This window comes from Rhagoletis pomonella, unplaced genomic scaffold, assembly GCF_013731165.1.
Source record: "Rhagoletis pomonella isolate Grant_MI unplaced genomic scaffold, Rhpom_1.0 Rhpom_scaffold_00001, whole genome shotgun sequence".
Taxonomy (NCBI): Eukaryota; Metazoa; Arthropoda; class Insecta; order Diptera; family Tephritidae; genus Rhagoletis; species Rhagoletis pomonella.
The window spans coordinates 13,689,733-13,707,409 of record NW_023458555.1 but is presented as its reverse complement, the minus strand read 5'-3'; the positions used below and the strand labels follow the sequence as shown (position 1 = coordinate 13,707,409).

General features: G+C 35.9%; 1 protein-coding gene across 6 annotated transcripts in view; it reads left to right on the top strand.

The window, feature by feature from the left end:
- The first annotated feature begins 134 nt into the window (after nt 1–134).
- LOC118739389 (protein kinase C-binding protein 1) overlaps nt 135–17,677 on the top strand; it is a 28,318-nt gene continuing 10,775 nt past the window's right edge. For 2 of the 6 annotated variants that reach the window (XM_036470720.1, XM_036470711.1), the window contains exons 1-4: nt 136–1,422; nt 9,561–11,128; nt 11,202–11,380; nt 12,028–12,112. In XM_036470720.1, the coding sequence (XP_036326613.1) occupies nt 9,611–11,128; nt 11,202–11,380; nt 12,028–12,112 (1,782 nt within the window). In that variant the 5' untranslated portion in view covers nt 136–1,422; nt 9,561–9,610. Of the gene's footprint in view, nt 1,423–9,560; nt 11,129–11,201; nt 11,381–12,027; nt 12,113–17,677 lie in introns of all 6 variants that reach the window. The other 4 variants (XM_036470687.1, XM_036470695.1, XM_036470702.1 and 1 more) reach the window with 4 other exon arrangements.

The window sequence follows — 17,677 nt, the reverse complement described above, 5'->3', positions numbered from 1 at the left end:
AAAAAAACCCCAAAAAAATATCCGCTTACAATTTTCTCAAATTTAAGAGCAATTAAGAAATTTTAAAAGCTACAAGTACTAAAGAGAGTCGCTTGGCGACAAAACGGGCGAAAGACCTCGAATAGCGGCGAACAAAACTTCTGCTGCCGTTCTGTCGCTTGTTGGTAATTTGTCGTGGGCGCATTCGTGCATTTTGTACGCCACGTAGAAGAAGAAGCAGCTGAGCTTGAATTTTCACTTCTTTTCCCTCCACCTTTCTCACACGATTTCCGACAAATTCTGTTTTGTCCAATTCCAACAACAATTTAAAAGCCGAATACGTTTTCCGACGTGAACGGGCACAAACGAAAATGTGGAAGAGAAAATCCACACAAATACCAAGCAAGCGAACAAAAACAAATTCATCGGCGTTGCGAATGCGACGAAGTGCAGAATAGTGACGAAGTATTGTGAACAACATCGACGAAGTCAAATAGCCAGGGAGACTTTAGCAGACAACAGCACAGTGAGCAGCAGCCGCGCGAGCGACGACGTAAACGCCATAAATTTGTATTTGGAATACATTTTTTTCAATGGAAAATCAGCAAATTAATATGTTTTTTAAAGTTTGGTAAGAATGTGTAAATACAATTTGTGTATTGCATGGCTAGAAATTTAACTCTTGAAAAAGTTATTAGATACAATTGCTGAGGAATTGGCTAGAAAGCAAACTACAAAAACCAAAACGTCAAGTATAAATTTGTATGTATTTACATGCGTGTGCACATTTGCACATACATACACATAAGTGACCGATTTGATTTGCGAAATGCGAAGGCGACAAAGTCGATGAAGAAAAGCAATTTCTAGTATTGAGAAGCAAAAAATAAAAATTTGTATGAACTTTATTCCACAAGAATAGTTAAATAGAATTGACCGCATTGGAAGAAAGCGAACAGTGGACTATAATAAAAGTTGTGTGGTAAGGAATTCCGGGTGAGATTAGTATGTACATACAACATCGGGAATAGATTTGTATAAATGAAATGTTGGCAAATAACATTAGCCGACCGAATATCCCATATCGCTAAGCAATCACATTATTTATGCAATAATATATTCGTTGATTTGCGAAAATTGCTTAACTGAGTAACTGGCGCGTTGGAGAAATCAATACATACAGTGCAAAAGTCCTGGTCATTACATCGGCAGCCATTTCAACAACTAGCTACAAACATACATACGTACCTACTGTGAACACAGTACGCCAGAAAAGGTGCAGCGGTAGAAAGGAAGGTAGCGCTAGTAGCCACTCCATGGCCACGAGTGTAAAACCCGTACGAAAAGCAGCGGTTCACGACAAGGCGGAAAGAGTAGCACAATAAGTAAGAGCAACGGCGGCAGCAACAAGATCACGATAGCTCACACACCAAACCACACATCGTAAGTATTGTTCCGATTACTTGTTTTTGAGAAAAAGGTTTCATAATTTTTTGTTTGAATATTTTTTGGAACATGTTGACATCTTAACCTCGTCTTTTGCACGCCTGCATTTGTCAGAGTGTACCGATGCGGTTGGACTCCTCTGCAACTTAGCGGCATGTATCCAACTAATGGTACTTGACAAGTGTGCACTACCACCACATGGCGTTGTAAAGCGAGTCCCGTTTCTTTTGAAGGGGAGCAATGATTGGTACATGTTTTTTGGTATTTTGTATGATTGGTGTATGAATATTTGTAAAATTTTTCAATTGTCCAATTCGCTGGTGAGCAGGGGGTCAAATCTAGTTATGCGTTATTGTGAAGTGATAAAAATAACACTTTCACGCTGCACCATTGAGTAACCGGCCCTTAGTATTTCGGTATGAATTTTTGACTTTTCACTTCATGATAACGCAGAACGACCCCGGGTGCAGCTTTAATAGTAAGAAGGCAAATAGTAAAAAAGATTAAACCCAAACGACTCTGAAAAGCTGTGTTTGTAGTGCGTTTATTGGAGGGGTTAAAAGAGGTTAAGTTTTCCCAAATGCAATCCGAAACGTTCACATATTTTGCGTTTATATGCGTACATATACCTATGTGTGTAGTTTTTTGTTGCTAGTTTCACTGGAGAACCGTACTGCATTTATCTGGAAAGTTTTTTAGATATATCCCAAAGGTATTGAAAGCTAATATTTTGAATGTTCATAAATTTGTTATCCATTGGAGTTTATATGACCCAATTCTAACTAAAATCACGACTAAGATTTAAGGCTGTTTGCTAGTCTTTGGTGTGTCTGCATATGGAAAAAATTACTCATTCATAGTATTTCAAAGGTTTAAGATAAGAATAAATTTGGTGCTAATACCAGAAGGTAAATTTATTGCGAACTTGAAATGAAAAGATTCGTGCATCTTACCATTTTCTTACAAAATAAGATTTGTGTACTTAAATACATTTAGGAAATGATTTAAAAGTTTATACATATGTGCTTATAGTCATTCTAGTGTTATTAAAATACAACTCGACATACATATTTCATATGCATATGCATATGTATGCTTATACGTATTTGTACATATGTATGTTCCTTGAGGTATGTACGTACAAAGTTGGTATATATGTATGTACATATTATGTATCTACGTCGTATTTTTCTCATTCGTTCTGTTCATTGATAATGTTAATCATGGCAACTATAAATGTACATATGTTTATATAGCGCTCCTCAAGGGAAAATCGTTTTTTTTTTAGAGCTTGTTTGATGATGTTTAAGCGACTTGCGTAATTTTTTGCAGCTGGTTAGATATACAAATATGCGGGTAATATATTGTCATCTGCGCAGCCTACTTGATCAAAAAAGAATAAATACCTAACTAGGGATTTCGGGGAAAAACATCGATGCATCGAAAATATCAAAAGGGGTATTCTGGATCCGTTGCATACTGTCTAGCATGGTGCATAGATAGCAGTAATATCATATTTGGCTAACCCCACGTCTCCACCTTCTACAGATTCTGTTAAAAAAGCTGTGTTAAAGACAGAAATGTTAGGTAGATACCGCAAATTTCCACTCCTAAACTATTCTGTCTTGCCCAATTTCTTACCATCGCTCTTAACATCAGCTGTCATTTCGTAGATTGACAACTCAGTTTTAACTTTTTTTTACACTGATGTGGTGATAACTATGTCACAAAATATATTTCCAATGGAGACCGCCTATTTCTCATGGGCTGCAATATATGTCAGCGCTTATTGCTGGACATCTATTGTAGACAATTTAATAGTTTGACAGTCATATTTTCATTTGAAAGAAAGCGTGTTGATGGTAACATCAATGAAATTTTGATATTAAATCAAAATAAGGATCTGTTTTATTATTTATGGTTATGTTTTAGAAAATTATTCAGCAAGTTTTTTAAGTTTTAAATGTCTTTAAACACCGAAATTTCGAGAATGTTGCCTGGTGGTGTCATGCGGCAAATGCTTATTTCAAGACATCAAATTGCCCACACACAAAAACTTGCAATCATATTGCTCTTCAAAATGTATTGTTAGGCCATCGGTGTTGGCCTATGGAATTCAGCGGTAAAGATCGATCTGACTGATATGATGCCATTTTAAAGTGATATGTTAAGACAACAAGTTGCCCACATGATAACACGGGACAAAGTGAAAACAGAAATTTGACAGATTTTAAGACACATTTAGCAGAGAATGGAGATGTGGGGCAATTGTGTTGTTGTTTGAACACATGAAGCCAAAAAACTATCCAATCATGCTATTTATGCTATCCATGCACCATGCTAGACAATGTTTTGCTTCGATGTATCGAAAATTTTCTACATCGATGTTTTTTTTTTTTTAATTTAAATGGCTCTAAAAAGTTCCGTTAGAAACATAATTAGTTCAGTTGCAGTAATTTATTTAAAATTTTGTACAATTTTGCTAATAACATATTTGGCTGTTAAACGTAATCTGAAAAATCCTATGCAATTCGATGCATCGATGAATGGCCCCTCGATGTATCGAAAAATATCGATGTACATATCCATGCATCGGACCAAACTTAGGGTTTATAACCCTCACTAAGTAGAATTATCCTTTCTGTGTTGCCGAAGAAAAGGGGCTGAACACCTTTGGCAGAGATATTTCGTGGACATTTTTTGTTTGACAGCTCAGCTCGGAAATTTGCAAAAAATACCATATTTCCAAACGACATTATTAATAAATTAATGCACAGATATTGTAAATTTTATTTTACCCCTAAAACTGGTGGAATCATAGTCGCAAGGAATTTCCAAATTTGTTTATACTGGTAATGAAGTATCTCTGTGCACCACCTTTCTCATTGAACTCAAAACAGAATGTTTAGGTCATCGGATAGCTTTTATATTGAAAATATAAATAGGTTTAATACATTCTATAGGCTTTATGCTTTCGATTGGTATATTTGTAATTTGTTCATTAAAAAAATGAGTGCAAAATTAAAAAAAATAATAATTTTTGGTAATAAATATGTAATTAAAAATATCCTGGCCGGGATTTTTTCAGCCAACCCACTCACGAAATATTTCCTAACGCGTTAAATTTCATACAAAGTAGATTTCATCCATTAAACTAAATGAACCTCATCTTACCACGGACAAAAAGTTACCTATTGGCACACAGCCTAAGTGGAAAATTTTAGTGAAAAAATAAAAGTCAAAAGTTAACTTAAATTTTTTTATCGAAAAAATTTAAGAAAAATTTTAACTGTCGGGCCAAGGGCTACCACTCCAGCACCACTCCCTAACCACTCTGGAGAATTTGTATGCTGTTGCAACAAAAACAACCGAAAAAATAAAAATAAAATTTTTTCCTTTTAATTTTTGATTTATAACATGTGAAAAAAAACCGATTATTTACTGACTTTTTTATTGAAAAAGCATAATAGGCGGCATACACGGTGCGTCTGACCCGCGAGTCATTTGTGTACGTGTTGACTCGCCTTCGACTACACACAGTTGAAACATTCAGAGTCATGCCGGGAGTCCTGTTAGTGTAACTAACGCATATTTATTTTCACAAACACATCCAAACCGACTCACGACTCTAGACACACTGTGTATGTCGCCTGAAAAACGACGTTAAGATGAAGTCTCTACGATGAGCAGAATCCGAGATACATATACCGATTTGAAGAAGTTTATGATTAGTCAGAATGCAAACTTTGATAGATCATAGATCATCGGAAGAAAAAATAAATAAAAAACAATCCTCGAACACGTGTTAGCTTATTTCATGTATAGAACCCATAAAAAAATTTGAAGCCGATCGAAAAAGCGTGACACCAAATTCGGTGTCCGATATGAAAAAGAATGTCTGAAATATGGTAGCTTCCATCGCATACTTTAAAAGTTTATATCTCAGCGAGTGAGGTAAAATTTGAGCGAGTATTCGAAAAACATAAATCCCGATTATATGTATATGTAAGTGGTTGAAATTTAGCAAAAACGGCCAATTTCACAGTTTTAGGTTAGGATATCTCTGACGTTATAGAGCAATACTGCTGATAGATTTGGATTCAGCGCATTGAAAACATTCGGAAAAGTATACTCAGGCTTCTGGGATGACTATAAAAATTCCCTTAAATTTAATCTTTTGCGGGGCATTTTTTTTTTGTTTTAGGTGATTTTTAGGAATCTTGAGCGCATTCGGTCAGTTTTAGCGTAATTGTTTGCTGGTTTTTTGGTTATTAAAATCCGCGAGCTGGTTATACCCAGTCTGAAAATGCAATGTATGGTAATTGAAAAATTAATCAGTAAAACAGCCGTTTTCACAGTCGAAAATGCAATTTTTTTTCTCCATGGCGATGTCTTAAAAATGTAATTCATTCAATTTTGTATTACCTAGTAAACGAGGAATGTATATGATTTAATACAGTGCTGCAAACCGGTTTTGAGCCGAACCGGTTTTTGAACCGAACCGTTGTTTTTTGCGGGCTTCGAACCAAATCACGAACCGAACAGTTTTTATTTGTAAATGCCAAACCGAAACGAAGACCACTCCAAAAAATGAAAATCCGCTATAGCATCATATTTCAAGTTTTTTAAAACATAACTTTGTTTAAAAATGTAACACGTATGGTAAAACTGCAAGCATTTTTTTTGTTTGATGGCAACTGAAGTTAAGGCCCAGTGTAAGCGCCAACCCAGCTCAACAGTAAGCCAATATTTCGAGTGTCAATTCAAAAGCTGGAGTATGCGGTTTTGTCTACACCAGTCAGGGCACTTGATAATTGAATTCTGCCAGCGATGGGCATAACTGGCCTACACGCGTTCCCACGACAGTCGGGTCTACGTAACCGGAACGACCCAGATTTATATCTGGCCAAGGACTGTCACTCCAGCAACACTCCCCAAAAAGTTTTTGGGGAATTTGTATGCTGCTACAACAACAACAACAACAACTGGCCTACACGATTAGGCTTACGACTTCTCCAAATCTTAAACAAATTTATTAAAATTTTTCGAATTTTCCCTTGATCGCGTTGATTTTAAAAAATTTTTTTTTTGTTCAGGGTATTAGACATTTTGTGCCATAAAAAAAAGAAAATTCCACATACTTTGTATGGAACGAAATCCGTGAACAATTGCCAAAAATTAAAATCATTAAAAAAAAAAACAAAAGGAAAATACCCAAAACTTGCTCAAATGTCGCCTCCCCATTAATTTTGCCATTACTATGCATGTGGGTATTTGAATTTGATTTCAGTAACAAAACCTTTTATTTTTAACCGACTTCCAAAATGGAGCAGGTTATCAGTTCGTCGGAATGTTTTTTTTTTGTTTTTTTTTTTTTATGTATGTTACTGCATAACTTTGGGCCACGTCAACCGATTTCGATAATTCTTCTCATCGGAAAGGTAGTGTCTCAGAGGTGGTCCCATACTAATCTGGTTAAGATCCGATTAGTGGATCATGAGATATATATATATATTTTTTTTTTATATGAGAGTTGAAGTCGGTTTTTTTTTTGCTAAAAATTACTTGTTATATTATACATTTGTCATATTTTAGCAATATTTATATCCTTTGGCATAAAAAAAAAATTGAACCATTTGAACCGAACCGATCGCAGTTCAGGGATACTAATGAACCGGTTCTTGTACCGGTACAAGCTTTTTCTAACTGGTTCAAACCATTGAACCTAACCGCACCGATTTTCGCAGTGGTTTGCAGCCCCGATTTAATATGATTTTTTTTGGACTTTTTTGTTACATTTGTATGCTGATTACATTAAACAGTAATAGAATCTAAATCACATAAGAAATGCATTACATTATTTATCATGCAACGCGTTACTACTGTTCCCACTGGGTAAGTATATATCGCACACCGTCTGCAAAAGAGTCACAACTCAAAATAATACATACGTTTGTAAGAAAATGCGAAATACTATTTCTTAGCACATGATAATTATATGGGCTAAGGGCGACCTTACCTTAAACTATGTTCACATATCAATATTATCTCAATCAAAGCTCGTTTTTTAATCACCCCGTTTACACAGGCAAATCTCAGATTATTAGCCGTCAAATTTGTTGTGCTTGTTATATTATCACATCTCAAGGAAAAGTTATGTTTCTTCTCTGTGCTACCGTGATCACGCTTTTCTGCTATATATTAAGCAATATAAATATATTTTAATTTAAATGTTTATTAAAAAATACCTTTAAAACCCTCTTTTTCTTGCTAGCGTCCATTTTTGTTTACTTTTACATTTGCCATTTCTCCTCTTCTTCGCGAAAACAATCGATAAATCTAGGGTGGACACCGACAAGTTATCGGTTAAATCTGAGATTATTTTATAATTACAGATTAACAAGGGAGGGAATTTATATGGCTAATCTCTTTTTCTAATTACAGATTAGGAAGTTAAGCTCGAAAATGAGGATAATCAACTTATATGTGAACCTAGTATTAGGTTTTATTTTAACAAATTAAAACAAAAATTTGCTTCAGCTTTTGCTGAAAGGTAAATAAAAGTTATGTGTACATTTTTAGCACATAATCTCAAAAATGCCAAATTTTGAGTTGTGACTCTGTTGAAGACGGTGTGCGATATGTACATATACATATATGTATGGATGTACACACATACATACATATGTATGCCAAGCAAGTTTGTAGTACACATTAGACACGCGTCGCGTATACAAAGTTCGGTTTCACCCGAACTCCGGACTTCTTTACTTGTTCATGTTAAATTATTGCAAATTGACATTTGTTTGCTTTTGTCGCACCAATATTTTGTGACTGCATTTGAGAGGCTAGTTAGTATTGCTTGCCATGTCTTTTCAACTCCCACCCTTTGAGTTTGCGTATTTTACGATAATACACAGCTTAGTAAGCGACTTTGACGCCCATTGGTGACCACGGCTTAATCATGTACCGTTATGTTGTTACATGTCATATGTTTGTATAAAGGTATGTATGCATGTCAGCTTGTACTTTCGTAACATATTTGTACATTCGAACATACATATGTATGTACATATTTCATACTATTTATGCATATTTTTAACTGGCTTCGAAAAAAGTAGTAGATTATCTATTCGTCGCTCCACAGTGGACCCATTTACATTTTATTTGATGTAACAATTATTTATCGAGTAATGATGACAAAACAAGAAAAGCCGTTATATCATATCGTAAATCGAGAAATGCTTATCGTTAGTCGCTCCGACTGCACAAGTATATATCGTTGCCTTAATATAGAAATACCCTATCTCGCATCGTCGTGGAAATATAAAAAGTCGTAACTAACTAAAAATCCAAAATTCGCGTGTTGATTGACTATGATGCATTTCATCGAATTATAATAAATCCCCACTTCGTTTTATGCAACAAAAAATTGTAGTTAAGGCTTTTTTCTATTTCACCGGCGATGTGAGATAGGGCCTTTCTATTATTAAGCTAACGCTATGTACATACATATGTATGTATATACTCACCATATACATACATATGTACTCACCACACACACACACGCAATTACAAGCAGATATTGCATTGTAAAAATAGGTATGCTGATTGTATGGACACTTCTTTTCATACCTGTTAACAGTTGATGGGATGTGTTTGCTTTGCGGGAGTGAATGGGAGTATAGAGTGGTTGGGGGAATGTCAGCTCATTTCGGCATTCGTTGGCATCTACAATTTGTAGGCGTTTTGTGATGGCATAAATGTACGACGAATATCAGAGCCTACTCGGTTGTGTGTATGCAATTTATTCTCGCGTGTCTGGCGTTCGTCATCGTCATCGTTGTCGTGCGGACGAAGATAGCCGGCACTAGCGGCGCTGAAAACGATGTACAGCGCCACATGAAGTGATCAGCAACGTCGTCATTTTCTATTCGTCTCAGCTGCCGTGTGCCGTAAATGCGTTTTCACTGTTTTCTTGATTGTCGTTCCTGGTATTTGTGCACTTTGTTTTCAGTTTTTTTTTTTATTGTTTTTTAGTTTTTTTTTCTTTACATAATTAATTAAATTAGTTTAAAAAATAAACTTATTAACCTATCTTCTTTAATATCCATTTCTTCGCTTACGCATTTTAGCTTTGACTCTGTGACCATATCAGCATTCATATGATATCATCAGTGTTGTAATGGAGCAAAACGCTTTGGCTACCGAGGATAGCGTTGACTCGATACCGGGTCCAGCGTATGAACGTATTGTCGGTGCCACGCCCATATTAACGTACGGCGCTAAAGTCGACAACCGGCACGCAAACAGCGTAATATTAGCCGTGGAAGAAGGAGCGGAAATGGAAGATGAAGATGGCAGTGATATCGATGGAGATGATGATGATGATGATGATGATGATGATATGGATACCGAAGAGCCAGATGATGAACAGAGGGTATGTCAAGCTGAAGAAGAAAGTATCATGGAACATGATTATAGAGGACGGGATGATTATAAGGAAAATGAAAGCAATTTAGTGCAGAAAGAGCTGGACGCATTGGAAGGCGCTGCAGTGGCCGCTGCCGCTGCTACCGAGCAAATAAACGATAACATCGGTAGCTCTACGACCACGTCTGCTGCGACAACAATTGTGGAGCCGGTATCCAAACCGGTTTTGGAAACGATTGTTACCGATAAGGCAACAACTATGCGGATTGAGTCATCTTCAGCCGATGCTGGCGACTGCCCAATACCGGTACAAATCGTCTCAGCTTTGACGGTGCCGCCTAAGCTGCTGTCCATGCAATCGAAAAACAATAAGTTAATAATGGTACAGATGTTGAATGAGCAGGCAGTAGATGGCAAAAATGCTTCTATTAAAAGTACATTGACCGACCCACTGGCAAATGACCCGATCGCCACCGAAACGGAGGTCTCAGATTCTGCTGGCAAAACTCATTCGCCAAATCAAGACAAATCGCCTAATTTATCTCAACAACAACAAAACCAACAACATAGCTTACGCTTTCTAGCACGCAGCAGTACACCGCTTTCACGTGAATTTCTCGCACTCCAACGTTCGGTGAATGAATCGAAAGTATTGAGTGAATTTGTCACCGATGCGGTGCGAAAGCGGCAAAAGAGCGCACCTAAAGATGCCAATGAACCAGCAACATCACAACATCATCATCATCACCATCATTATCATGCACATGGGGAAAAGCCACGTAAGCCTGGCAAGTTTGCACCACTCAAGGATGATAACGCGAGCTCCACTTCGAGCACTATACCACGGCGTTCGCGCAGCAAGAGTGTCAATCGCAAAAGCATTGATGGTTTGGATGCAGCCGGTGGCAAGCTGAAGCGCTGGCCTTCCGATGAGAAGTTGCTCAAGCGTACAAATATGCGTTCACAAAATTCAGAGTTCGTGCAAAAGCAAATTGAGTTTTTGAATCGTGTGAAGCACGATGAGGGCGAAGTGTCATCGGAGGCAGAGGATGGCGAGCGTAGTCTTGTCAATGGTGGCGACGAGGAAGAAATGCATTTACCAATGGAACACAATACAATGAACGATAGCAATGTGTCGGCTCCTGGGCTGGTGGGCAGCACAAGTTCATTGTTGGAGGCTTCATTGGAAGTTGGTGGAAAAAATTGTATGCCGGTAAATGTAGATAGCATAGAGGCGCGATTGATGGCCTATTGGGCGCCCCCGCCGAAGGTAGGTGAACCACTTGTGGGAAGTTTGAAAATATTCGAATACAAATAACAAAATCCTTTATACATTTCTGTAGCGCGGCTGGGATAGCTTTTGCTGGAAGTGCCGCGAGTGTGTCGATCTATTTCCCTGCTCTAAGTGTGTGCGTGGCTTTCATTGCACTTGCATTAAGGTTACAGCATCCACAAAACTAGACGACTCGTGGGTATGTCCCGAATGCGTGAGCGTGGAGAATGTATTAAATGGACCCAAACGGTAAATATAATGGAATTTTATGCGTTGAGGAAAAGTATTTTAAAACTATATGTACGGCGTAAAATAGTTTCAAATGTCGTAAATTTTTATTAAATAATAAGTACAGAAAAAAAAGGTTAGTCCATTTCTGCTCTCACAACCTCGATATGTATGTATATTAGTATGATGCATTTCGGAACGATTTTCCCAATTCAAAGGTTAAGGCATTGTGAAGAGACGCATTTTTAAATATTGTATGTATACCTCTTTTACAATTAAAATTTTTTGGTGCACATATAATGACAATACCTATTTCATTGAAATGGGGCTTTTGATTGTCAGTTATTTAATTTAAAAGTTTACTTTTTAAATAGTAATAAGAGTAAATTTTTATTTAAAGAAATCTTTAAGTGAATTTAATTAATCTACATCTTATTAAGCAAGCGATTAATTTTTTTGGTTCCAATATAACATTTGTGAGTCTCCCTTCTAAAAATCTTATTACAAATCCTGATATAAGCAATATATATTTCCTAAAGGTTTTGCTCTAAAAGTTATTTTATCCAAAGAAAAGTTTTCAATTATACATGTTGCAATTGCATTTAAGTTTTTTATTCAATCGAATTATAAATTTCACAACATCTAATTGATAAATTTCCGTCTCTTAGCAGCTCACGTCGCGGTGAGGTATCCTTGGATTTGCTAAGCCAGCTGCTTTCGTTTGCGCTCAAACGCATGAAGATGGTGAAAGGGGTGAGTACACTTTGAAATGCGTATAATACATTTCGGTCGATTGCTGAGGGAAAGTCATAATTCAAACAATTGTTGTTTTTTTTTGGAGTTAAGTATGCAGAATTTATTGTCGTCAACCCATATAATGGATGTAAGGCGAAATTTTATATTACTTCGCCTTGGTTTGATGCCAGCTTTTTCCCATTTGTGTTGTGACAAAGGGAAACTCTGGATAAAAACTTTAAATGCGTTTTGTGGATTTTTTTTTAAATATATTCTGACGTTCTTTCAGCAAATGTGCGACATGCATGTGTACTTTTAAATCGGGCTACGTAACCGGAACGACCCAGATTTATTTCTTGCCAAGGACTGTCACTCCAACAACTCCCAAATATTTGTTGGGGAATATGTATGCTGCTACAACAACAACAAAATGAATTGGTTCAACTTATCAACCAATTCCATTAGTTTTTATGAATATATTCTGAACGCTGTAATATTCATGACAAAATTTTTTAAAGTAGATGTTTTGAGTTGCAGTTGCATGACCTGGTAAAATGACTGGCATTATTGACGTTTCGCTTCCACCCACAAATATTACCCTCTTGTTAACCTCTTCGCACAAACATTAGTATGAGGGCAATGAGGAGGCAACATTTTTTGTAGAAACGAAAATGCCATAACATTTTGATTTAATTTTTATAAGTAAATAATTGTCCCGGTTATGCGGCAATAAAATTAAATTTCCTTATGAATTCCGTATTTTCAAAATTTTCAAATTGGCAAATATTTTCTGCTCTCTTGTTTCATTTACTATACCCACAAAACCAAAGGCATATTTATGTACATATATGTATGTACAAATGAACCCATTGTATTTCATTTCATCGACATCACATGATGCCTCGACGCGTTTGCTATCGAAGTAGTTTTTTTTTTTTTTCTTTGTTTTGGGGTTTGTGCTCGGCTCGTTGGCTTTGTCATCATTCATCGTGCACTTCACGAACATTATCTCTACATATGGACATCTAAATACAAAAAAAAAAATATATATATATATATTTACATATATACATGTGTATGCATACTAGATTCACAGAAGTTTCTGGTAGCTTTTATAAAGCAGAGACAAAAACAACTGAGGCAGCAACAACTAATCGCTGTTTTAAGTTTCAATATGTAGTATGTACTGAATATGTAATGTATATATGTAGATATGAATACATAAATACCCGGAACCTATACATTTAAAGTTGGTTGCTATTGCTGTTTTAGTAGCCATTTCGATGGTGTTTCATTTCATTACTGCATTGTGTTTCCAACATATTTCGAAATCATATGTATGTATATTTACATAAATGTATGTACATTTGCGCATATTTTTGCTCTTACTGGTTCTCATCTTAAGAGTAGTTTTATAAGTTGTGTTTTTTTACAAATTATCCAGTAACTTGCCAGTAACTCTCCAGTAACTTTATTTCTAAGAATTCGCTCTCATAGAAAAAATTTGCAAAAAAGTACGCGAACGCTTTTCCAGTAATAATTTGCAAGTTTCATGAACAGCTGATAAATTGGTTGTTTATTCGCAGCAAATTCCTTATAAAACAATATATTTTGTATTTAAATAGGTTTATTTTGTGAAGTTCAACAATAAAAAGCCACAAACAGTTTCCTTATTAGTTTAAATTTCATCCAGCAACATGCGATCAGCTGTTTTTCGTACTGGCAATCTCTTACAAGTAAAAATTTTTCCAGTAAAATCCAGTAAAAACTTGCAACTTCAGCTGTCATTTTTCGCTCTCTCAATTTTCCCTACTTTGCAAGTTTTTGCGTACGAAAACGCCAAAACATGAAAATTCGTAAAAACTTTTACTGGATTTTACTGGAAATGAGTAAAAAAACGCAACTATAGTTTACACCATCTGAAATTTATATCGTATTTTTTGAGCTATGTACGCGCCCGCCGTGGTAGAGTGGTTAGAGGTACATACTACCCCTCTGTAGGGCCTGGATTCGATCCCACCCAGCAAAAAATCGGTAATCGCTTTTAGTGGTAACGTGTTCTGGAAGGCATAGCGTTGTAATGCCTTCGAATTTTTTCGCTTCTTTTAGGCATTGTCGGTAATGCAAAGTAGAATGTCCTACAATATTTTATTTATTTCGCTTCTTTGTTTCATTTTGGGGAATGCAAAGTAGAATGTCCTATAATATTTCTTTCTTATTTCGCTTCTTTGCTTCATTTCAGGGAATGCAAAGTAGAATGTCCTACAATTTTTTTTTCTTTATTTCGCTTCTTTGCTTCATTTCGGGGAATGCAAAGTAGAATGCTGCATCCTAGTCAGCTGAAAAATAGAATGAATACCCAAAAAATCTTTTCCTACCGTTAGTTTCTGTGGAAATTTGTCTCGCATAAAAATCATGTTTTGCTTTGTTCAATTTGCAGCGAAGTTGAAGTCAGTCAATGAAGTGAAGTACATGAGTGAGGAAGTACAATTTTAAGCTTAATTAAATATGCATGTATGTACATACCGATTTTTAAGTAAAATCTAAATACCCAAACACATACATATGTTTGTATAAAAACTGATTTATAAAAATTTTAATTAATTTGAATCTTTTAAGACATTTTCTGATTTAATATAAATAAGTATGTACTCATCTGGGCATTCTACATTAGTTTCTCTGTAAGGCATTCTTTGTTCGCTTCTCTGGATTCTGTTTATCCATGCGTTCTCCCTTCGTTTGAAGGTAATGCTGCGGGTAAGGGCTTACCGCCAATGACATGCCCATGTTAAAATAAGGCCTTCCTGAAGCGAAAGCGTAAGCGATTCCCATCGCCTAGCTCGTTTACACTTTCGCTTCTGTGGTAATCGTGTTTTTTGCTGGGCATATATATTCAGAAACATCTGTCTACATTTAGGAGGAGATGCAAAGTTTTTTGGTCTCAGCCGGAAAGGCTGTAGTGCCAAAAAAGAAGAAAGCTCGAATTTAAGGCGTGGCGATTTTGAGAATGGGGTGTTAAAATCATTTGAATTTAATATTATAATAATCCTGTTAAAGGGAAGTAAGTACCAATTGCAAAACCGCAATAGCAATAACAACCACCCTGTCAAGTTTAAATAGCGGCAAATCAGCTGCACTTGATAGTAGTAGGTTGATTAAGGAAATGAACTAGCAACAAGAGTTTACGGGGTGTGCATAGCTCAGTGGTTAGCGCTTTTGACTTTGCACATCGATGATGCGGGTGCGGCAGCTATAACTTTTACCGCTTAGACTTCGTTGCTTTTTCCATTTTGCCTAATAAACATAATCGTTGTACAAAGCTCAGTAACAATAATAAAAGTACACAGATCTATTAAAAAAATAAATCTATAATAATTAAATTGACGACTGATCGAGTCTGATTGGCATTTACAGTTCGGCCTCTCTTGACTTTCATGGACCGGCCCATGTTAGCGTAGCGTCACATTCGATGTAACCAAAAATTTCGTTGAAGTCACTGGAGTGTCTTCTTAACAGCAAAGTGACCTGAATCGTCATGGGAAGTTTTCGTAATACGCCAGGTTACTGCTTGAGGGATTCCAACCGGCGCTCGCCATTGACTTTGCGATATAACCGTCCTTTGTTGACTTCGTAATCCTGCCACATGCTGCATCTTTTAGTCTTGTCGATAAACAATTTTAAATCGAATTCTTGTAATTTCAGCCACCATTTGTCAATACGTCTAAGAAGTGGTGTTGTTGCTTTCGTTGTAACTCCTCAACACAGATCGCCTTCGTTTTTTCCCCGGAGCTTTACCTGCTTTAGACGTATTGTGTCCCAAAAAAATGACCTCGTTCGCCAAGAATCGGTACTTGGAAGGTCGAAGCGTAAGACTCTCTTCCTTTACCGCTTCCAATACCTATCGTTAAACTATCTTCCTTCTTCGCAAGTCGAAGTAGCTACGATCATTTCGTCCACTTAACTTATAATCTTGTCCCTGTGCTTCAGTAACGACATTATACGTACCACCATTTCGAAGAATACCGTAGATGCATTCACTGGCTCGAACGGCATCACGTTATGCTCATACAGTCCCTGCTGCGTAAGGAACGTTGTGTATTTCTTGCAATTTTCTTTGATCGAGACCTGATAATATCCATTGGTCATATCCAATGTAGTGAAAAATCTTCCCCACTTTAGCTTTTTACTATTGTGGGCTATGCAAAATACCCAGTTTATGTGAACAATGACACAGTTTTGAGGAAAGATACGCAAATTTTATGGCAGTTACTGCCTAAATAGCGTGAAAAAGTCATCGAAAATGAAGTTGCTTAACCACCCACCGACGTAAAATCTGTCCGATTTCTATAAATGATTAACCGTTGTGAAAATATTAACAAGTTCTTCGTACTTGTCTCTAGAGAGCTTTAATTTTTTTCTGATAACGGTACCCTATAATCAATAAAAAGAAGCTTTAAAAATGCACTTGGAAAATCGGTGAGATATTATAATTGTTCTATATATACTATTGCCGGTTTTCTAAATACCTTGGCAACGGTGTATCATTCATTCTCATAGTAAGCACCAATTTCAACTTGGATCACGTTAACTGCTAGTTTAACAGCTCCTTGGCCAGTATTTGCTATATTTCTTTTTTTATTTAATAATTAATGTTTTTTTTTATCAATGTCTAGCTTATTATACATATAACATCGCGCGATAGTAAATTTTAAACACAAATATCAATATATTCGCGAAGCCATGGGCCAAATATAGTAAAGGTGCGTTTTTAGTTTTTCACTCTGACGTTAGTAATTCAAAAATGATTTAAAAAATTCAGTGCGAGTATGGTTATCAAATTAAAGAGGAAATTCTGTAGAATTTAAACATATTCAATTTTTTGGTACACGAGGACTGGAAAGTATTGAAAATGTCCTTTTAAAATTTTATCCCTGAGATTTTGCAATATTTGGTTTTGAAAAAATTAAATAGTAAGGACTTATATAAACTCGATAACAACCTCGAATTTCGTCCTTCTAACTTTATCAGCTCAAAAAATTACCTATTCGTCTATGTGAATCCAAAAAAAATATATATTTTTTTTAATTCTAAAGAAATTTCCTCTTGCATTTTTTTATTCTACATTGCATTGAAATTTTTAAACAATTTTTGGAATTATTCATATCTTTTAAATTACAAAGTCCTTTAAAATAAATCCAGACGTGAGAGTGAAAAAATAAAAATGCCACTTAAAAAAAATAGTAGGTTTCAAACCCATTTATTTTTTATTTATATATTTTATGATAAGGAGAGCTTCTCAAACAATACAGAAGCATTTTTTTCTATTTAAGTTGTTGAAAAGTAATCAATATCTAAATCCCGGAACTAATTCCGGGATCCCAGCGATTGTGATAAGGACATCCCGAAAATCCCGGGATCGGAAAAAGCTGAAAAATTAACATCCCTCGTACATACACACGTCAAACCTCGAATATTGTAATGTTCCAGACAAAAAATAAATGCATGCAGTACCTTCATATATACACATATAGTACATATGAATGTATGAATGTATGAATGTGTGCTTATATATGTACATATAAA